The sequence below is a fragment of the Gorilla gorilla genome, chromosome X, assembly GCF_029281585.2.
Source record: "Gorilla gorilla gorilla isolate KB3781 chromosome X, NHGRI_mGorGor1-v2.1_pri, whole genome shotgun sequence".
In the NCBI taxonomy this organism is placed as follows: Eukaryota; Metazoa; Chordata; class Mammalia; order Primates; family Hominidae; genus Gorilla; species Gorilla gorilla.
The window spans coordinates 83916204-83939815 of NC_073247.2; the positions used below are offsets into that span (position 1 = coordinate 83916204).

The following is a 23612-nucleotide window of genomic DNA, read 5'->3' on the forward strand; positions in this document are numbered from 1 at the left end:
ACCATTTGACCCAGCAATCCCATTACTGGTATATACCCAAAGGATTATAAATCATGCTGCTATAAAGACACATGCACACGTATGTTTATTGCGGCACTCTTCACAATAGCAAAGACTTGGAACCAACCCAAATGTCCATCAATGATAGACTGGATTAAGAAAATGTGGCACATATATACCATGGAATACTATGCAGCCATGAAAAAGGATGAGTTCATGTCCTTTGCAGGGACATGGATGAAGCTGGAAATCATCATTCTCAGCAAACTATCACAAGGACAGAAAACCAAACACCGCATGTTCTCACTCATAGGTGGGAATTGAACAATGAGATCACCTGGACACTGGGCGGGGAACATCACACACCGGGGCCTGTCATGGCGTGGGGGGCTGGGGGAGGGATAGCATTAGGAGAAATACCTAATGTAAATGATGAGTTGATGGGTGCAGCAAACCAACATGGCACATGTATACCTATGTAGCAAACCTGCATGTTGTGTGCATGTACCCTAGAACTTAAAGTATAATATTAAAAAAAAGAAAATTATTTGGCCACGGACTGGACTCATGGAGACACATCAGTCATATCAGCAATATATTTAATATTAATACCTATGTCCATTTGCCACGATGAGTAGTTATTTTTATAGGTGGCTGATTTCATCCACTATGTACTGATTTTTTTCCTGTCTTCATTTTCCAAACATGACCTTTCCCTGTCCTTGTTCCCAGAGTCTGGGGCCTAGACCTCCCTATGCAATGACCATCTATGAATGGGATCAAGTAGATCTCTGTGTTTTGTTGCTTCAAGCTTTCCCCTGCAGAATAAGCTCTGCTGGGATCCCAAATAGGAAAGAAACTGGTTCTTTGGCTGTGGAGCAGGTCAGGTGGGGCAGTGTGTGAGTCTGGGCCAAGGTCTGTGAACCTCTGTCCTGGGAAGAGGGCTGCCAGCTTCTCTTCCTGATTTTCCTCAAGTAATGCATAAAAGAATGAACCTGATGAGGTAATTAGTAGAAAATACAATTGGCAGCCATTGCTGGCTGAGTCACAGTGCACACTCCAGCAGATGTTACCATGGTTTCAAGGCTGAATTTTTCTCCTCTTTTCTCCCCCTGCCCTCTCTCTTCAGTTAATTTGTCACTCTGCTCCACAGACTCCTCCACAGTCTGCCTCCATAGACTGGTGCAGACTTAACCCTGAATAGAAGCTGGCTTTTCTATGATTTACTTTTCAAATTACGTTTATTGTCTTTTTCTCTTGAATAAAAAATAAGTGTCAAGTGATAGAATATAATATAAACTGAAGAAAATGAAAGTTAAATTCACATTTCAGAATACTTAAAATTGTATCATAATACCTGCCCCATCTTTTTGTAATCATACTGCATAGTTGAGATCTGTCTTAAAGTGCTTCTGACCTTGAAACCTCCAGCAGGCCTATGCCCATTCTTTTCCCGTTGGAGCTGTTGGCCTTCAGTCTTGCTTGAAAAATTCAGCCATGGACATAGGCTTATTATCATTGTTGCTGTTATTATCTGCTGGAATGCACAGAGCTCTCACAGTGTTCCAGGCACTAAGCATTTGCTAGGCACATCAGCCATTGACAGACATTGGCTGTTCATTGGGATCGGAACTCTAGTTTGCTTCATTCCTACTTCACAACTGCCATAGCCAGTGGTCACAGGAAAGGCTCTTCCCAACGAAAAATCAAAAGTAAATGTTCCTCTTGGGCCTCTTGGCCATAGATAACCTGATGAACACAAGGCTACACTGTCATCGTCAACACCCAATCCTGACTCCCCCGCCCCTCCATCTCGCAGCCGAACTTGGAGAATTAGTACAGGGGCAGGATCCACTTCAGAAGTGGCAGAGCAATGATCCCCTCACCACTAGATGTGTCCTCCGCAGTTGATCACTCCCAATCCGAAACAAGGAGTGCCCAAAATGTGTTCAGAATTTACAGCAGCCAAACATAAGAGGGCTCCATGTTATGTCTTGAGTACGGGATGAGGACAATCTCAGAAATACCTGATTCCCTGGTATAAGCATGAAGCATCTCCAGGTCCAGCAAGGCTGCATCCAAAAACTAAACTCTGAGCTGGAAGACCTCTATATTCTGGCTGGTAGTGGCAAGCTAGGACAGCTCTCTCATGGAGTGGAGGAAACGCCCTGACATATCAAATTATTGATGGTGGGAGGGATTGTAAGGGGAGAAAAAGTGTGTGGGCACAAATTCAAAAATCATTTATCTTAGGCAAACACTATTAATATGAGCAAGCCATCATTTTATGTGCTTTACAGATGTGAACTTGTTTAATTCTCTTAACACCTGATAGGATAATAGTAGGTACTATTATCATCGACTCCATTTCACAGATGATGAAACTGAGCCAAAGAGAGGTGAAGTAACTTCCTCAAGGTCATGGAGCTAGTAGACAGATGTGGAGCAGGGATTTGAAACTGGGCAATCTGGCTCCAGAATCCATGCTTTTACTACACTATGCTGCACCATTATGGAAATTTTGGAAAATACACAGAAACAAACACGATGACCTGTATGCACTAGCACCACTGGCCACATCTTGCTCTATAGCTTTCCTCTCCTTTATATTCATATAACATACAATACATTACATATACTTCTTTTACAAGGAATCATATTCTTTATCTTGGTCTTAAAAACATTTCCCCTATCTGTACACACAGCCTTACAATCGTTATTTTGAATGTTGTATAATATCTTCTTGTGTGGCTAAAACATTATTTAAGCAGTACCCGACTGAGGAGCACTTAGACTGCTTCCAATGTTTCTCCATGACTGAGCTCTGCAAGAGGCAAAAAGGTGACAGCCTTTTTTAAAAACTACCTTTTGAACCCAATTAGCTACAACTGCAGAATAAAATTAACAAACGAAAAACCGCCAGGGAGGGCAGCCCTGTGTGTAGGAGGAGACAACGGAAGTTGGCCGCCACCACAGTACTCCTGCTTCCCTTTGTCTGGCGGCCCCGCGGGATTGGCCAGAGCTGGCGCCGAGGGACTGCAGAGTCCCCCCCGTGGCTCCTACTGCGCACGCGTGAAAAAAGCCAGGTTGAGGGGAAGGGGGGAGCTTCGGGGGGTAGAGTGTGGGGGGTGGGGGATCTGGTGCAAATTAGGGTGCGTGAAAGAAGTCACGAAAAGCGCAGAGGCCGGGCTTCCCGCCCTAATCCGGCCTTTGTCTCCGCCCCTCTGCCTTTGTTTCGGCTCAAGCGTCTTATTGGTCAGGCATCTTCAGCCCCATTGGTCCAAGAGCCAAAGGATGGGGTCTGCCCCAAGCTGTGCCTGCTTCCGGAGCCGCAATAAGAACGGTCAATTGAGATGGGGCTTTCAGGCATTTGTTTAGGACATGCCCATGGCGGGGCTTCTAAAGGGGCTTGTACGGCAACTGGAGCAGTTCAGAGTTGAACAACAAGCTTCCAAGATGCCGCCCAAAGGAAAAAGTGGTTCTGGAAAAGCGGGGAAAGGTAGAGCGGCCAGAGCGATCAAGGAGAATGGGGGCGGGTGAGGAGCGAAGGGAGGGAACAGACAGTCCATCTCCGGAGTCCGGGACGGACGCAGCAGGTAGCCAGTGGCCCCACAGTGCTGCCATCGATTACATCTGTAGGAATACATTGGGCTATGCTTCAGGGACCGTCCTGGTGGGTAATGGAATCTGATGGGGATAGTTCCTCGGAGGCGATGACTTAGGGCTGCTATTTCAAGGGGTTATTAGAGCTCTAAAATTGGGTCTTAGCAAAGCCAGCAATAGGAAGTACACATTGATTATGGTCCTTAAAGTTCACTTTAATGCTTACAGAATGACATGCCCACCATCGGGGAAGGAATCATTCATCCATTGAACAGAAATGTGTCAGGCACAGTGCTAAGCGCTGAGGATACAAAAATAAGACAGAGGGCTGGGCGCGGTGGCTCACGCCTATAATCCCAGCACTTTGGGAGGCCGAGGGAGGATGGATCACAAGGTCAGGAGTTCGAGACCAGCCTGGCCAACATGGCGAAACCCCGTCTCTACTAAAAATATAAAAATTTGCCAGGCGTGGTGGTGGTGTGCGCCTGTAATCCTAGCTACTCGGGAGGCTGAGGCAGGAGAATCGCTTGAACCCGGGAGGCAGAGGTTGCAATGAACCGAGATCGCGCCACTGCACTCCAGCCTGGGCGACAGAGCGAGCCTCTGTCTCAAAAAAAAAAGAAGAGATTTTGGCCTTAAGGAGCTCCCGAAGTAGTGAGGAAGATAAAGGCTTAGTGATCATAAAGCACTGTACTAAATGTAGTGTTGAGGGATGTGTATGGGATATAATAGAAATTGAGGGAAGTCCTTCATTTAGCTGGGGAACAGGGAACGGAAGACTTCCTGGAGATGAATTAGGCAGGTCAAGATGTGCATTGAGGGTAGGTTAAAGCATTCCTTACTTGGGGTCCAGCAGCAAAAGCACTGAGGTGAGAAACAGCATGATGTGTGCAGCGTAGTGTTGCTGGAGCAAAAACTTAAGGCAGAATGGCAAGTGGTGAGAATGAAAACAGAAACAAAGACCAGATCATGGAGAGTGCTATATATTCTGCTAAGAAGGACAGTTAAGGATCAGAAAGACCTGTAAGCAGATTGTTGTGGTAGTCTTGGTGAGAGATGATGGTGGACTGACCTAAGGGAGTGGCTGTGGGAACTGAGAAAAGAGAAAAGATTCTGTAAATATTAGGATGTGAAATAGTCAAGACTTGGTGATTTATTGGGTTGGGGAGGGGTGGTGAGGGAGGATCAACGATCGTTCTGTTTTCTGGATTGGATTTCTAACCTGTTGTTGGTCCTGCAGGGTAACATCAAGGATACATGAGGAGCGGGGATGAGATTGATGAATTCACTTTCAGATAGATTGGCTTTGAGGTGTCTGTGGGACATCTCAGTGGAGATGTAGTCAGGAAGTGGTTGGATATTTGAGTCTCAAGTTTGAGGGAGAGGTCTAGACTGTACATGTAAGTTTTAGGAGTCATTAACTTATAGATGGTAGTTGAGCCCATTAGAGTGTATGCAATTATCCATGGAGAGTTTATAGAATGAAAAGAGCAGAGAGCAGAGGATGTGATCCTAGGACAGGCAGAGAAAGAGGCAGACAGATAGAGGGAGTGCAGAATGGTGGCCAGAGGCTGGAGAGACCAGAATGTTTTAAAGAGAGAGGGTATAGTCTATCAAGCACAGCAGATTTGGAAATTAGAGGTGGCCTTCGGTAAAAGTGGTTTCAGTGAAACAGAAGCCAGATTACAGTGACTAGAGAACTGACTGGGAAGTGGTAATTTGGACTTCTTGGAAAGTTTTAATTGAAAAGCATGGAAATGGGATGGTAGATAGAGAAGGACAGAGGATTAAGAGAAAGTTTTATTTTCTTTGCTTCTTTGGAATGGGGAAAACTTGGGAGTGAAGCTGAAGGATCCAGTAAAGTAAAAGAGGTAAAGGTACGGAAGAGTGAGATTTAGGAGAAAATGGAATCCAGGACCTAGGGGGAGCAGGGACACCTTATGCTTGAGGTCATAGGAAAGGAGATGGAGGGGCAGGGACTCAGTAGGCATCTTGAGGAGAGTGGTAAAGGTCTGGAATATCATAATGGGAGAGGGAATGAAACACAAAAGAAGTGCCTTCAGGGCTAGGAGCCTGACTAAGATCAAAGGCCATGAATTTGTAGACTACATAATCTTCACAGTCTGATTTACCTAGTACTATGCAATTGGCACAATATAGGATTGAAAAGAGCTAGGTGCAGCCTTAAGCCATGGTTGAGGTTTTGTTAGGCAGTTATGATAGGAGGATAGCAACACCAGGGAATTACAAGGGCCAGTGGGAATGCAGTTCAGATGAAGGAACATGGGGTCCAGAGTGGGAAGGGAAAAAGAGGTCTGGTGGTCTAGGTGAATGTAGTAGGACGAAGGGACTGGGGTCAAGGGAGAGGTTCTGTGAAGTTAAAGAGCCAGTATTGTGGGAATGAGACATGAGGAAGCTGGAAGGACAGGAGGTTATAGCCAGAGACTGAACTAGTTCTGAGTGGCACAGTTCCATCGTGTGCCCCCGGGGCAGGTAGCTTGCAGTAGAGAGCATGACATTCGGGAAAGAGACCTAGAACTGTGAGATTCCCCAAGATAGATGGTGAGGTCACTCAAGGTAATGGCAGCAGTGAGGGTGGAGAGGAAGCCCAAAGCTGATGCCAGAGTCGTCAGGAAATCAAAGGCAGTGAGGTGGCAGTCAGAAGATGACAGCATCCAGCAGGGAAGAGGATGGGATAACTGGAAGGCATCATCATTCAAGAATGGATCTATAGCAAACCCAGTTAGGAGTTTGATTTAATAACACTACTTTGGCAGTAACATTTTTTTAGGGTTTTGGTAGTCAGTATTTGGGGTTTTCAGTTTAATCAAACATTTATTAAAACACCTTTTGTGTGCCAGCCATTGTGCTAGGCTTGGAGATACTAAGACAAGCAAGATGGAGACTCCTGCTTAAAACTTTTCAATGGCGGCCAGGCGCGGTGGCTCACGCCTGTAATCCCAGCACTTTGGGAGGCCGAGGCGGGCAGATCACGAGGTCAGGAGATCGAGACCATCCTGGCTAACACGGTGAAACCCCGTCTCTACTAAAAATACAAAAAAAAAAATTAGCTGGGCGTGGTGGCACCTGTAGTCCCAGCTACTCGGGAGGCTGAGGCAGGAGAATGGCCTGAACCCGGGAGGCGGAGCTTGCAGTGAGCCGAAATCGCGCCACTGCACTCCAGCCTGGGCCACAGACAGAGCGAGACTCTGTCTCAAAAAAAAACAAAAAAAAAAAACCAGCTTTTCAATGGCTTCCTATTACGTCTAGGATAAGTCCCAAGCTCCTTAATGGGGCCAAAAGGCCTCAATGCCCTGACCCTCAGCTACCTCCCTCAGGCAGGCTCATCTGAGTGCACTCCAACCTCAGATTTGGCTTCATCCATACAATTTCTTACACATACCTTGTTTCCCCCATTCTGGAGTGTCTCTTTATCCTTTCTTTGGCTAACCAGCTCCTACTCATCCAGGAAACCTTCCCTGGCTGGCTCCAGTGTCCCTCTGTGCTTCCACAGCCCCCTGTCCATAACCATCTCTGCATCTCCTGCATTCTCCTGAAATGATCTGTCTTCCTCACTAGAATATGAGTTTTCTGAAGGAAGATACATGGCTTGTTCATCTTTGTACTCCCAGTGCCTGGAACTCAGTAGTTGTATAGGAAATGTTTATTGAACTGAACCCTTAATTCAACTGTAATTCTTAGGAACATCAGCCTCTAGCAGTACGTAGGCTGCCATTGACACAGAAGTTACCATAGTAGTAAAATGACATACTAGTAAAATGTAAGATGCTGCTAATGGTTCTAGGAAGACATCAATAGGCAATGTAGTAAACTCTAGAAATTTGGACATGAATGTATTCTTTAGCCAAAAATGGGTAGTGGGAAATTTGATCTTTTTAAAAAATATATTCTTGGAGATTTTACTTACTGGAATTGTGATGCTTGAACACATAGTTGTGGTACATGATAGAACTCTTACAAGAACTTAGGAGTCTGCCCTCAGAAGGCAGGGTGTTAAATTGGATGCAGAGAATCTGGGCCAGGCTTCCGGAGCTTTCATTCACCTATTAGCACACTCATTTGTGTATCCATTTTCTGTGAAGGGTTTATATAGGGCACAGATTTCCTGTTTGAAGAAAGATGGGTCAGATTAATTTAGCTTGATGTTGTAAAGCAAGCTTGTCCAACCCACGGCCCACGGGCTGCATATGGCCCAGGATGGCTTTGAATGCAGCCCAACACAAATTTGCAAACTTTCTTAAAACATTATGAGATTTTTATTTGTGATTTTTTTTTTTTTTTTTTTTGCTTGTCAACTATCATTAGTGTTAGCGTATTTTGTGTGACCCAAGATAATTCTTCCACTGTGGCCCAGGGAAGCTGAAAGTTTGGATACCCTTGTTGTAAAGTGTCTGGCCGAGTTCCCTTTTGAAGTGTGGCGTTATGATGGAAGTGTCCATTCCGGTTGTGTGTTGGATCTTTCTGTAAACATGGAGGTGCAGTTTAAATGAGTACCTGTCATCTCTTCTCTAAAGGGGGAGCAGCCTCTGGGAGTGACAGTGCTGACAAGAAGGCTCAAGGTCCCAAAGGTGGTGGCAATGCAGTAAAGGTGAGTTACTGGTTCCTTTTTTTCCATGTTAAATATAAATTCCGTTTATGTGTTAGTACACGTAAAAGACAGAATGCTTAACTCATTCTAACAGGCTAGCCTAACACTGGTATAAAATCAAAATAACACAAAATTGTAGCTGGGCGCACCTGTAATCCCAGCACTTTGGGAGGCCAAGGCAGGCAGATCAGCCTGGCCAAAATGGTGAAACCCTGTCTCTACTAAAAATACAAAAATTTGCCTGGTGTGGTGGTGTACACCTGTAATCCTGGCTACTTGGGAGGCTGAGGCTTGAGAATCAAGAATCGCTTGAACCAGGAGGCTGAGGTTGCAATGAGCTGAGATTGCACCACTGCACTCCAGCCTGGGCAACAGAGTAAGATTCCATCTCAAAAAAATAAATAAATAAAAATAAATTTAAAAAAAATGGAAAATATAGACCAGTCTTGCTTATGAAAAGTAATTCCCTTTAAATATTTTCTCATGTACTTTCTCAGATACCCAGAATTTCTTTATAGTTTTTTAGTATTGTTCCTTAAAATGCATTAAGTTAGATCTTCCCAGTAATTGAGTTATTTCTTAGGACAAAATAATATTTTATGAAACCAAGAGATTAGATAAGTGTTAAAAGGCCTCTGCTGAATAAACAGGCAAGGGTGCAGGTCTCTTTAGAAAGCTTCCCCACTGGTGAGCCACAAACCAGGGTCTTGACCATGAAAATGGGGGCAGGAGAAAATCAGCAAATAATTACTTGAAATACTTAACCTAGCCCCAGAGGAGTATCTGCTGGGAGAAAATTTAATCTGCAAACTAGAAAGTGCTATGTAACAAGGCAATTTCCATGTTTTAGTCAGGATATGGGAGCCTGTACTTTGATTCATTCATTCAGTAAGGACTTAGTGACATCTGCCCTGTGCCAAGCAATGTATTAGGCTCTGGGGATTTTTTTATCATTTATTTATTTAATAAAAAAGTAAGAGATGGGCCAGGCACAATGGTTCTTTCCTGTAATCCCAGCACTTTGGGAGGCCAAGGCACGAGGATCACTTGAGCCCAGGAGTTTGAGACCAGCCTGGGCAGTATAGCAAGACCCTGTCACTAAAAAAATAAAAATAAAAAATTAGCCAGACGTGGTGATGCACAACTGTGGCCGTAGCTACTCAGGAGGCTGAGGTGGGAGGATCGCTTGAGCCCGAGAATTTGAGGCTACAGTGAGCCATGATTGTGCCACTACACTCATCCTATGCAACAGAGCGAGACCCTGTCTCAAAAAAATAAATAAAAAGTAAGAGATGGTCCTTGTTATCACAGGCTACTTGGGAGCAGTTAGGTAAAGATATATATTTCATTGCTGTATGATAAGCATAGCAGTGGAACTGCATCATATAAATTCAGCCTTACATGTGTAGCCTAAAAAAGAGCGATCATGTAAATGGTGTGGACTGTTCTGCCCACTCTTCTATTCAATGAACCTATGCCCCACAGAGAGAGAGAGAGAGATGAGAGACATGCACCTGCTTTTCTATAGTTGCCCTGAATTCTTGTATGAGCATCCAATCATGTGAAGTGGGGTTCTGGTATCCAAAGATAAGTTTTCATAAAACATAGCCCCTAAATACAACCCAGTTACTTCATGTTACAAACGGAGTACAGCGTGTCTGGCTATGTCTGGGCTTAAATGAGAGCTGACATGCTGGTCTCCCATATGACATCTTCATAAAGGGATATTCTAGGGTAATTTTGGCTATATGCAGTTTTCACCTAATATGTTTTCACAAGCATCTAACCTAAGAGACTGTTGCACTGCGTATGGCTTTAGCTACTTTTTTTTATTTTTTTTTTGAGACGGAGTTTCACTCTTGTTGTCCAGGCTGGAGTGCAATGGCACGATCTCGGCTCACTGCGACCTCCGCCTCCCAGGTTCAAGCAATTGTCCTGCCTCAGCCTCCCAAGTATCTGGGATCACAGGTGCCTGCCACCGCGCCCAGCTAGTTTTTTGTATTTTTAGTAGAGATGAGGTTCACCATGTTGGCCAGGCTGGTCTTGAACTCCTGACCTCAGGTGATCCATCTGCCTCGGCCTCCCAAAGTGCTGGGATTACAGGCATGAGCCACCGTGCCTGGCGGCTTTAGCTAATTTTTTAAAAACTTTGTTTTATTGTTTTATTGTTTTTATCTTTGTAGAGATGGAGTCTCGCTATGTTGCCCAGGCTGGTCTTGAACTCCTGGCCTCAAGCGATCCTCCCGCCTCAGCCTCCAAAAGTGTTAAGATTATAGGGGCATGAGCCACCACACCTGGTGCATATGGCTTTAAAGAGGCATCTTACCCTCTCTGGAAAAAAAATAAGTTCAATGTGGCCACTCATGAGATATATGGAAAGGAGTGGCACGTTATTCACTAGGAAAGTAGATTAGGGTTAAATTTGTTTTTATAAAGCCTTTTATTTTAAGATAATTATAGATTCACATGCAGTTGTAAGAAATAATACATCTAGCTGGGCATGGTGGCGTGTGCCTGTAGTCCCAGCTACTTGGGAGGCTGAGGTAGGAGGATTGTTTGAGCCCAGGAGTTTGAGGCGGCAGTGAGTCAGGATCACGCCACTGCACTCCAACCTGGGCAACAGAATGAGACCTTGTCTCTAAAAAAGAAAAAAAGAAAAAGGAAAAGAAATAATACGTATTCCTTTGTTTCTCCCAATGGTAACACCTAACAAAACTATAGTACAATAGCACAAACAGGATATTGACATTGATGTAGTCAAGATACAGACAATCCTACCACCACAAGGATCCCTCCTCTTGGCCTTTTATAACTATACCCGCTTCCCTTCTGCCCCACCTCTGCCCCCTTAACCCATGGCAGCAACTTATCTGTTCTCCATTTGTGTAACGATATAATGTCAAGAATGTTATATGAATGGAATAATACAGTATGTAACCTTTTGGGATTGGTTTTATTCACCCAGTATAATTCGCTGGAGATTTCATTCAGGTGGTTTTGTTTATCAATAGTTTATTCCTCTGTATTGCTGAATAGTACCAGTTGAGTATCCCTAATCCAAAAATCCAAAATACAAAATGCTGTAAGATCTGAAACTTTTTGAGCGCTGACATGACACTCAAAGTAAATGCTCATTATAGCATTTCAGATTTTGAATTTTCAGATTAGGGATGCTCAACTGGTAAGTATAATGCAAATATTCCCAAATCCGAAATACTCTGGTCCCAAGCATTTTGGATAAATGATATTCAACCTGTATCCCATGATGTGGAAGTGCTGTAGTATGTCGAACCATTCACCTGTTGAAGAACAGCTGGGTTGTTTCAAGTGTTTTTTGAAGGCACCAGTCGGTGAGGGACCCTGGGACCCTCCAGCCTTTTAGGGTTCAGCTCCTTTCACATTCTGTCATTCTGCTTCAGACCCCACCCCTGTGCCCACACCCTGCCCTTTTGTCGCTATAAGCTCTGCAGATTCTGAGACCCATCCACTGACCACAGCTTCCCTCCTTCCCCTTCCCTTCCTGCCTCCGCCAATCCTGTTCCTCTGTTCTTCTCCTCACAGACCCCCAAGCCCTCGAGTCCACCCTGATCTCCCCAGTTTCTCCTAGGCTTCATGTTTGTTTTCCTATCCCCCGCACACTCAAAATTAGGCCTAAGGGCTTGATCATTGGATTGAGGAGGTCCAATTTTTCTTTTGGCCACCTCCCTGCATCCACCTCCCTGCTACTCAGGATCAATCCAATGGTCTACTTTCTATGCACTTAAAATCAGAACTATAGTTAGAAGAGAAGAATTTGAGTGGTTCTAGTATAAAGAAAAGACAAATATTTAAGGTGATGGATATTCCAAGTATACTGATTTGATCTTTACCAATTATATGAATGTATTAGATTATTGCATTACCTTGAAACTGTACATCTACTATGCATCAATAAAAAAGAAAGGAAGGAAAAGAAAAGAAAAGATTTCCTTGAAAATGTCTACCTGGGGGCAACTTAAATATTAATACTTGATTTTTAATAAGTATGTAAATAAAGTATTTACTAATAATTCCAATATGAGTATTATATTTGCTCATAGATTAACTTATTTCAGTAGCTTGGCTCAAATTTGAAACAGTTACTTAAGAAAGAAAAATTCAGCCGGGCGCCGGTGGCTCATGCCTGTACTCCTGGCACTTTGGGAGGCCAAGGCTTGCGGATCACCTGAGGTCAGGAGTTCAAGATCAGCCTGGCCAACATGGTAAAACCCCGTCTCTACTAAAAATACAAAAATTAGCCGGGTGTGGTGGCGGGTGCCTATAATCCCAGCTACTCGGGAGGCTGAGGCAGGAGAATCGCTTGGACCCGAGAGGCGGAGGTTGCAGTGAGCTGAGATTGCGCCACTGCACTCCAGCCTGGGCGACAGAGTGAGACTCCATCTCAAAAAACAAAAACGAAAAACTTTTCTAGAATTTCTGGAGGTGATTCTAATATGCTGCCAGGGTTAAGAAACACTCATCTAGTCTCACAGCGTTAGTGTGAGGATTTAATGAGATAAGTACTCATCAACTTTTAAATGTTTTTGTTATTTTAACAAGAAAGTGGAAACCAGACCCATTGTCAGGAACTCATTGGCTTTCAGCCCCCTAGCAACAAAGTTACCTCCTCACCTTTTTTCCTTTAAGGCTAATTTTTCAAACCGTGTTCTGAATACCAAACCTTGCTCCTTCATTTATCTCTACCCTCTTTTTTGTTCTGTCTTCAACCGGTTTTTTTTTTCCTGGGTCTTTCCCTTCATTCCAAAAGTATGCCCAGGGACCTTTAAAATTCGTGGGTTTTTTTGTTTTTGTTTTTGTTTTTGAGATGGAGTCTCACTCTTGTTGCCCAGGCTGGAGTGCAGTGGTGCGGTCTTGGCTCACCGCAACCTCCATCTCCCAATTTCAAGCGATTCTCCTGCTTCAGCCTCCCGAGTAGCTGGGATTACAGGCATCCACCACCACTCCCGGCTAATTGTTTGTAGTTTTAGTAGAGATGGGATTTCTCCATGTTGGCCAGGCTGGTCTCCAATTCCTCACCTCAGGTGATCCGCCCACCTCTGCCTCCCAAACTGCTGGGATTACAGGCCTGAGCCACCTCGCCCAGTGTAAATTTCGTATTTACATGTCTTCCACTTTTTGCCTCTAGCCAGAGCCCTTTCTCCTTTTCAAACAAAATTAGTTTGTTTGAATTACCCTCCCACTTGACATTGTTTCCTCAGTCAGCCTGCTGTATTCTGGCTTCTGCACTTAAACTCTTCTGAAACTCCTTTTTCTGAGATCATTGCTCCATCATTGCACAATTTATTATACTTCTTACCTGATGTCTCTGCAACACTTAACCCTTGTTGACCATTTCCTCCTTGAAACTCTCTCCTGCCTTGGTTTGTTAGCACACGCTTCTCTCCTACCTATATGGCCTTTCCTTTTTATTATGCTTTTTTCTTTTTTCTTTTTAAGAGACAGGTTCTTGCTCTGTCACACAGGCCGGGGTGCATGACATGCAGTGGCATGATCATAGCTCACTGCAGCCTTCAATTCCTGGGCTCAAGTGATCCTCCTGCCTCAGCCTCCTGAGTAGCTAAGACTACAGATGTGCACCACCATGCCCGGCTAATTTTTTTAAAAGTTTTTGTAGAGATGGGGGTCTTACTACGTTGCTCAGACTGGTCTCAAACTCCCATCCTCAAGGGATCCTCCCACCTTGGCCTCCCAAAGTGCTGGGGTTATAGGTGTGAGCCACTGCGCCCAGCCCCTTTTTATTACACTTTTTGAGTTCTTTACTTGTTGCTTGAACATTGATAGTCTCCAAGGTTACTTTAGCTTTCTTTCCTCCTCTTCTCATTTTCATCTCCTTCCTGGTAACCTCATGAATTCCACACTTCAGCTGCCACCTCCATAGTCATCACTCCCAAACTCTTTCTGTAGCTTGGCTCTCCAAGACATAGCTGCACTGTTTCCAGTTGGTTGGTCACACTTGCAGACCCCACAGGAATGAAAAACTCTTTGTCGCACTGTCTAAACTAGAATACTCGTTTATTCATTTATAAAAAGGTGGACGGTATCCCCTATCTGTGACCACGAATGCAGTGTACATTTTCCCAGGAATTGTATCAGACAATCACTTGGTGAGTATGGAAGCAGAAACAAGGAGGCAATCTAGAAGCTGTCTCTTAAAAAAAAAAAAATTAACTGTAAAACAGCCTCAGGCAGGTCCTTCAGGAGGTATTCCAGAAGAAGGCATTATCATAGGAGATGACAGTCCCATGCATGTTATTGTCCCTGAAGACCTTTCCATGGGACAGGACATGGAGGTAGAAAACAGTGATATTGATGATCCTGACCCTGTGTGGGCCTAAGCTAGTGTGTGTATTTGTGTCTTAGTCTTTAATAAAAAAGTTTAAAAAGTTAAAAAAAAATTTTAAATAGAAAAAAGCTTATAGTGGCTGGGCGTGGTGGCTCACACCTATAATCCCAACACTTTGGGAGGCTGAGGCAGGCAGATCACTTGAGGTCAGGAGTTCAAGACCAGCCTGGCTAACATTGTGAAACCCTGTCTCTACAAAAAATACAAAAATTAGCTTGGCGTGGTGACACGTGCCTGTAATCCCAGCTACTCAGGAGGCTGAGAGACACAAGAATCGCTTGAACCTGGGAGGCGGAGGTTGCAGTGAGCTGAGATTGTGCTACTGCACTCCGACTTGGATGACAGAATGAGACTTCATCTCAAAAAAAAAAAGAAAAAAGCTTATAGAATAAGGATATGAAGAAAGAAAATAGTTTTGTACAGTTGCACAATGTGTTTGTTTTTTAAGCCAAGTGTTATTAAATAGAGTCAAAAAGTTTAAAATTTTTTAAATGTATAAAGTTAAAAAGACATAATAAGCTAAGGCTAATTTAATATTGAATAAAGAAAAGTGTTTTATAAATTGTAGCTTACATGTATAGTGTGTATAAAGTCTACAGTAGGGGACGGGTGCGGTGGCTCATGCCTGTAATCCCAGCACTTTGGGAGGTCAAGGCGGGTGGATCACCTGAGGTCAGGAGTTCGAGACCAGCCTGATCAACATGGTGAAACCCCGTCTCTACAAAAAATACAAAATTAGGCCGGGTATGGTGGCTCATGTCTGTAATCCCAGCACTTTGGGAGGCCAAGACAAGCGGATCACCTGAGGTCAGGAGTTCGAGGCCAGCCTGACCAACATGGCGAAACCATCTCTACTAAAAATACAAAACTTATCCAGGTGTGGTGGCGCGTGCCTGTAATCCCAGCTACTAGGGAGGCTGAGGCAGGAGAATCACTTGAACCTGGGAGGGGGAGGTTGCAGTGAGCTGAGATCGCACTGCTGCACTCCAGCCTGGGTGACAGAGCAAGACTCCGTCTCAAAAAAAAAAAAAATTAGCCGGTAGCCAGGCGTGGTGGTGCATGCCTGTAATCCCAGCTACTCAGGAGGCTGAGGCAGGAGACTCACTTGAACTAAGGAGGGGGAGGTTTCGGTGAGCCAAGATCGCATCATTGCACTCCAGCCTGGGCAAAAGAGCGAAACTCCATCTCAAAAAAAAAAAAAAAAAAAAAAGTCTACAGTAGTGTACAGTAATGTCCTAGGCCTTCGTATTCACTCACCACTCACTGACTCACCCAGAGCAACTTCCAGTCCTGCAAGCTCCATTCATGTAAAGTGTCCTATATAAGTGTACCATTTTTTATCTTTTATACTATATTTTTACTGTACCTTTTCTATGTTTAGATACCCAAATACTTACCATTGTGTTACAGTTGCTTATGGTATTCAGTACATTCACATACTGTACAGGTTTGTAGCCTAGGAGCAATAGGCTATGCCATATAGCCTAGATGTGTAGCTGGCCATACCATCTAGGTTTGTGTAAGTACAGTGTTATGTTTGCACAAAAACAAAATTGCCTAATAACTCATTTCTCATGTTTCCCTGTAGTTAAGTGACGCATGACTATAAGTGATTCTATTTGAATGTGAAATGAGAAATCCTGTGAAACAGCTATCTTGACAAAATCATTTTTAAGGATAATAGTTTTTTTTAAATCCATGGCTTTATGTAAACATAGGTCAAATTTGAATACTTCAGTAGGGTTGGGCGTTCTTAATATTCAACCTATGATACCTTTTCAAACTGTGGAATTGTGGGGAGGCTTATACATTGGGTCTCTTTTAGTAAGAAATACTTCCTGGCCAGGCACGGTGTGCTGACACCTGTAATCCCAGCATTTTGGGAGGCTGAGGTGGGCAGATCACTTTAGGCCAGGAGTTTGAGACCAGCCTGGCCAACATAGTGAAACCCATCTCTACTAAAAATACAAAAAGTTAGCTGGGCGTGGTGGTGCGCACCTATAGTCCCAGCTACTTGGGAGGCTGAGGCAGGAGAATTGCTTGAACCCGTGGGTGAAGGTTGCAGTGAGCCAAGATCGGGCCACTGCACTCCAGCCTGGGCAAGAGACGGAGACTCTGTCTCAAAAAAAAAGATAGAAATACTTTCTAGCAGGTTTTTTCTTATCCTCACTCTGATGAAATAATAGCTAGCTGTTGGTCAATGGTAGCTGCATTATCTCAATCTTCACAATCCTATGAGAACACATAGGTCCCGTTATCATCGCATCTTGATGTACAAATGGAGAAACACTTGGAGGTTTAAAAACATGCATAGGTTCAGCCGGGCATGGTGGCTGACGCCTGTAATCCTAGCACTTTGGGAGGCCGAGGCGGGCAGATCACTTGAGGTCAGGGGTTCAAGACCGGCCTGGCCAACGTGGTGAAACACCATCTCTACTAAAAATACAAAAATTAGCTGGGTGTGGTGATGGGTGCCTGTAATCCCAGCTACTCGGGAGGCTAAGGCAAGAGAATTGCTTGAACCCAGGAGGCAGAGGTTGCAGTGAGCTGAGAGCACACCACTGCACTCCAGCCTGGGAGACAGAGTGAGACTCCGTCTCTAAATAAATAAATAAATAAAGCCTAAGTTCATACAGCAGAGTTGGGATTTGATTCTAGGACCACAGCTCTCAACCCGTATCGTGTTTCCTCCTCCTGTTAGCATGAAGGTATATGGTAAAAGATGGGAGCTTTCCGGCCGTGAGCGGCGGCTCACGCCTGTAATCCCAGCACTTTGGGAGGCCAAGGCGGGTGGATCACGAGGTCAGGAGTTCGAGACCAGCCTGGCCAACATGGAGAAACCCCATCTCTACTAAAAATACAAAAATTAGCCAGGTGTGATGGCACATACCTGTAAACCCAGCTATTCAGGAGGCTGAGACAGGAGAATTGCTTGAACCCGGGAGGCGGAGGTTGCAGTGAGCCGAGATCACGCCACTGCACTTCAGCCTAGGTGACAGAGCAAGACTCCTTCTCAAAAAAAAAAAAAAGGCGGAGCTTCCCACAGCCAGGTGCCTATTTTCCATCTAAATCAGGACTCTGAGACATTGTCTTAATATGGGGAATGGGATTGTGGTTGTTGTCCTGGGCAAACTTCCAGGATTTTTACTTGCTATGAACTAATGTGTTTTTTTTTTAACTGGTGGGGGTAATCCAAATGTAACCACTGTACTTTAAGGAGTCATTTGGGTCTCCAAGTATTACATGAATGTACTTTTTCCTTGCAGGTCAGACACATTCTATGTGAAAAACATGGCAAAATCATGGAAGCCATGGAAAAGTTAAAGTCTGGGATGAGATTCAATGAAGTGGCCACACAGTATAGTGAAGATAAAGCCAGGCAAGGGGTATGTTGCTCTTATTATTTATAATTTTCTCTCAAGGTAAGAAAGCAAAGTAAAAATGACAAATAATAAAATAAGATAAAAATTCTCCATCCTCCACAGAAGAAACACAGAAGTAGGGATCATTCCTTTGTTCAACCATTGGTTGTAGCCATATTTTGGTTTAAAGATCTCAAAAGCAGAAATGTCCAACTTGTAAATAGTAGAATAAGGGTCATCTATGTCGAAACCTAGGCATGACCAAACTTGCACAGCTAACTTCAAAGTCCAGCAGTGTTGAGAGTACTTATGTGTTCAGTCTAGTTAGACTTCTTCTACCTATTTGTCCTTATTGAGCCTATTCCTGTATTGCTCTTAGGAATATACCTCGTAACCTTAGCAAAATGTTGGGAAATTCTCTCAAGCTACAGTAGAACTGTTCCCTCTTCAGGGCCACTTGATATCACTTATCTTTTGGGTTTTTCAGGGCGACTTGGGTTGGATGACCAGAGGGTCCATGGTGGGACCATTTCAAGAAGCAGCATTTGCCTTGCCTGTAAGTGGGATGGATAAGCCTGTGTTTACAGACCCACCGGTTAAGACAAAATTTGGATATCATATTATTATGGTCGAAGGAAGAAAATAAAATCATATGAAAGACTGAATAAGTTTTATACATTTTGTTTCTTTAAAAGGTATTACATATTCTTTTGAGCTGGAGCTGCAAGGAAATACAAAAATTTTTAAAAAGAAAAGATATTGGATGCTCCTTGTATTCTGTGAAAGCTCTAAGTATGGGTTTGTAGGTGTAAGAGAGGGTGGGGCTAAGTGAATGTCAACTGTAGTAGGTATTCAGTCAGTCGTTCTCAAAGAGAAGTCAAGCAGACTCCCTTTAACCTGTATTCTCTTTCCTCCCAGAACTATATCTGACTCTCAGTCTGTCCCATAAATTAATTCAGAAACCATCTTCAGGGGAAGCAGATATCAACTCACACTATTCACACAACTGAAAATATTGGGCATCAAATAGATTAGTGTGTGAGAATCATAAAATAAGTTCCTAGACAACATTTGTTTTACATGTTAGTCAACTCTGATCTTCCAGGACAGGTGGTATTAGCTCCACTGTCTTAACATAGTACGCGGCACGTTATGCCTTTCAGTGTTAACTCCTTTCTTTTTAAATAAATGTTTATTGGAGAAAAAAAGCACTCAGTTGTTCCATGAGTTGTTTCGTACTAGACTAACCGAGTGCTGGTTAAAGGGAGGGATGTCAGCATAAAAATGTCATTCCCTCATCTTCAGTGTATGGGTTACATTAGGACTGTCCTTTCCAGGGCCAATGTTCTGTGCATCTAAATTTTTAAAATTTAAAATGCCATATTTATGACATATAAAAAAGTATAAAGATTACTAATATAAATACTATACTGCTTCAAAAATAAAACTTTGCCAACACAGCTATGTGATTCTTAACAGATTATTTTAACACACTGCTTTCTCTCCCTCAGCTGCATTTGATATTATACCCACTTATATAATGGCAACTTTGCCTAGATACCTGACTTTCCCACTTGAGAAGAGTTTCTGAGCACCTCAGTAGGTTATGCCTCCATGAGATTTTCCCCACGGAGCAGATATGCCAGTGTATACGGAGATGTTCAAATAGATATAAGATGAAACTATGGCTGGGCCCAGTGGTGTGCACCTGTAGTCTTAGCTACTTGGGAGGCTGAGGCAGGAGGATCACTTGAGCCCAGGAGTTCTGGGCTGTAGTGTCCTATGCCAATCGGGTATCAGCACTAAGTTCAGCATCAATACAGTGACCTCATCTGGGCACAGTGGCTCATGCCTATAATCCCAGCATTTTAGGAGGCCAAGGTGGGAGGATCACTTGAGCCTTGGAGTTCGAGGCTGCAGTAAGCTATGACCATGCCCACTGCACTCCAGACTTCAGCCTGGGCAACAGAAGCCCTGCCTCTTAAAAAAAAAGAAAGAAAAACATGGTGACCTCCTGGGAGTGAAAGACTAGCAGGTTGCCTAAAAAGGGGTGAACTGGCCCAGGTTGGAAACTCAGCAGGTCAAAACTCTGGTGCTGATTAGTAGTGGGATTGCACCTTTGAATATCCACTGCACTGCAGCCTGGCCAACACAGTGAGACCCCGTGTCTAAAAAAAAATTTAAAGCTGAAACTACATGTTATTGATTGATTTTTTTTTAATGATTTATTGACATGGGGTCTTGTTATGTTGCTGAGGCTGGGCTCAAATGACCCTTCTGCCTCAACCTCCCTAGTAGCTGGGACTACAGGCAAGTGCCACTGCACCCTGCCTACATGTACTTTGAAAACTACATTAAAAACAATGTCTCTAGGCTGGGCACGGTGGCTCATGCCTGTAATCCCAGCACTTTGGGAGGCTGATGCAGGTGGATCACTTGAGGTCAGGAGTTTAAGACCAGCCTGGCCAACATGGTAAAACCCCATTTCTACTAAAAATACAAAAATTAGCTGGGTGTGGTGGCACACACCTGTAGTCTCAGCTACTTGGGAGGCTGAGCCACAAGAAATGCTTGAACCCAGGAGGTGGATGCTGCAATGAGCCGAGATTATGCTACTACACTCCAGCCTGGGCGACAGAGCGAGACTCCATCTCAAAAAAATAAAATAAATAAAATAAAACAATGTGTCTAAATAAGGGTAGTAAATTCTGAAGAGCTATATAGGCATGAGACACTACCAAGCTACAGTCCTTTGCTTGGGACATTGACTTGCCCAGGATACTAAGTGAATACCTATTGCACAGATGTCACCACAAAGGAAAGAAGCCAGAGTGCTGAAAGGTGGACTAGAAAAAGCAAACTAAATTCTGTGGTATGGAGAGAGAGCAGTTATAGCTAGCCTGTGAGAAAGTAAGGCAGGAATGGACCTCTGACACCAAGCGAACCTTTGGGAAGTTAGCTTTTGATTGACAACTAAGATTCTGAAAGAGTTGGTAAACGGGCCAGGCAGCGCGGCTGACGCCTGTAATCCCAACACTTTGGGAGGCCGAGGTGGGTGGATCACTTGAAGCCAGGAGTTCAAGACCAGCCTGGCCATCGTGGTGGAATCCCGTCTCTACTAAAAATACAAAAATCGTGGTGGTGCGTGCTTGTAGTCCCAACTACTCGGGAGGCTGAGGCAGAATTGCTTCAACCTGGGAGGTGGAGGTTGCAGTGAGCCGAGATTGTGCCACTGCACTCCAGTCTGGGCAACAGCAAAACTCTGTCTCAAAAAAAAAAAAAAGAGTTGACAAATTAAAAAAATTAAGGATTTATACAGATTTATATACATTATAGCATATGCATTTAATTCTGCTTTAAGACATCTCTGATTAAGTTCAGTGTTTACAGAACAAACCTTATTCATTTATTGTAAAATAATTGCAAATTAAAATCAAAATAAGATACAAGTTCCCTCTTTTTATGTGTCAGATTGGTAAAGTTCAGAATGTTTAACATTGTTTGGTAAGGGTGTGGGGAAACAGACATTCATCCATTCATTAATGGTGGAAATGCAATTATATCCTCTGGAAAATAGTTTGGCAATACCTGTCAAATTTATAAATATACCCTTTGACCCAGCAACTCCATTTCTAGGAATGTATACTATAATCATATGTATAAAAGATACAAGGATATTCATTACAGCATTATTTGGAAACAAACTGAACACCAACAATAGATTATGATAAATTATGGTATATCCTTCAATAGAATATCATGCAGTTATTTTAAAATTTAAAATGAGGTACAGAATAGTGTACACAATACACTATCACTTGGGTAGCAACATAAATATATACACATATGTACTTGTGCTTGTACATCATAGACTGTCTCTGGGAATGGGAATCCAGAACTCCAGGACAGGAGGGTAAGAGATTTTTCACCTCACACCCTTAGATCAGGGGTCTTAACCTTTCATTTGTGCCTTGCAGCCTTTGGCAGTTTGCGCAGCCTATGGATCCCTTTTCAAAATGTTTATTTTAGGCTGGATGCGGTGGCTCACACCTGTAATCCCAGCACTTTGGGAGGCTGAGTAGGGCAAATCAGTTGAGGCCAGGAATTCAAGACCAGCCTGGGCAACATAGTGAGACCCTGTCTACAAAAAATTTTAAAAATTAGCTGGGCATTGTGGTGTGTGCCTGTAGTGTCTGCTCTTCAGGAGGGAGGCTGAGGCAGGAGGGTTGCTTGAGCCCTGGAGTTAAGGCTGCAGTGAGCCATGATCTCACCACTGCACTCCAGCCTGGGTGACAAGAGCGAGACCCTGTCTCAAAAAAGAAAAAATGTTGACTTTAAGTGCTTAAAGTAAAATACATAGGATTACAAAAGACATCAACTATGTTGAAATACAGTAGTCCAAAGTTTTTAAATTGTGGCTGGGCACAGTGGCTGATGCCTGTAATCCATCCCAGTTCTTTGGGAGGCCGAGACAGGTGGATTGCCTGAGCTCAGGAGTTCGAGACCAGCCTGAAGAACATGATGAAACCCTGTCTCTACCAAAAATACAAAAAATTAGCCAGGCGTGATGGTGGCGCACACCTGTAGTCCCAGCTACTCCTGGCAGGGGCAGGTAGGGCTGAGGTGGGAGGATTGCTTGAGCCCAGGAGGCGGAGGTTGCAGTGAATCAAGATTGTGCCACTGCACTCCCACCTGGGTGACAGAGTAAGACCTCGTCTCAGAAAAAAAAGTTTGTAATATGTGTGTGTGCCTCTTTATTAAATACCTGGTAGTAGGTCTAAAAAGCACTGTGACTTTGCAGTAATGAATATCAATGGCATTTTGAGATATCTGCAATAACCCCAAAGTCTATGTGATTTCTACTGGTGACATAACATGTACTGCTAATACTTCTGCAGTTTATGCGTACGTTTGTTAACAGTGGAGGATGTCCAGGTTCTTGGCATCTTGAACAAAGAACGAAACGCAGAAACAAAGCAAGGAAGGGACAAAGGGATTTATTGAAAACGAAACTACACTCCACAGCATAGGAGCTCAAAACACCCTGTTAGAGAATTTTTGGGAGTTTAAATATCACCTAGAGGATTCCATTGGTTACTTGGGGTATACCCTATGTAAATGGAAAGGATAAAGTGAAGTTACAAAGTCATTTACTTGGCCTACGCCCTGTGGAGAGAATAGTTTCTGTCATAGCTTTAGTGTGAATCAGCCTTATTCCCTGCCTCCAGACCCTATTTTTCTGCTTCACATTCATGATGAAAGGAAATGCTATATTTCAGCTACCAGACAGAGAAAAGATAAAACTTTTTTCCTATCCAAATTCAGACACCTGACTTCTTCTACCCATGAACCCCAGGTTAAAAATCCCTGCCATGGATACTGTTTGAATATGAGCATGTATTTTTTTCCCCAAACAACAGAATTTGTCATAGTACACACACACTTGAACAGAAAGAGCATTGCTATTTTCAGTGAGAAATATTCCTAGGACTTAGATGCTTCACTGTTCAGATCAAATGGATATAGGCCGCTAAAGCTTCCTTGAAGGCAAATAAATACATTGTGTGGATTTTTTGTTTTCTACATCAGGGAAGAAAGAAGTTTATTAGCTGAATTTTCACAAACATTTTTGTGTGTGGTAGAAGGGACAGAAAAA

The 23612-nt window shown here is 43.5% G+C and overlaps 1 protein-coding gene across 2 annotated transcripts in view; it reads left to right on the top strand.

Annotated features, from left to right (window-relative positions):
- Nucleotides 1-3344: 3344 nt before the first annotated feature.
- The window catches only part of PIN4 (peptidylprolyl cis/trans isomerase, NIMA-interacting 4), an 83763-nt gene continuing 63495 nt past the window's right edge, over nucleotides 3345-23612 (top strand). Inside the window, exons 1-4 of one of the 2 annotated variants that reach the window (XM_004064386.4) lie at nucleotides 3347-3499; nucleotides 8139-8212; nucleotides 17861-17980; nucleotides 18444-19167. In XM_004064386.4, the coding sequence (XP_004064434.1) occupies nucleotides 3382-3499; nucleotides 8139-8212; nucleotides 17861-17980; nucleotides 18444-18602 (471 nt within the window). In that variant the 5' untranslated portion in view covers nucleotides 3347-3381 and the 3' untranslated portion in view covers nucleotides 18603-19167. Of the gene's footprint in view, nucleotides 3500-8138; nucleotides 8213-17860; nucleotides 17981-18443; nucleotides 19168-23612 lie in introns of those variants that run through there. The other variant, XM_004064387.5, reaches the window with a different exon arrangement.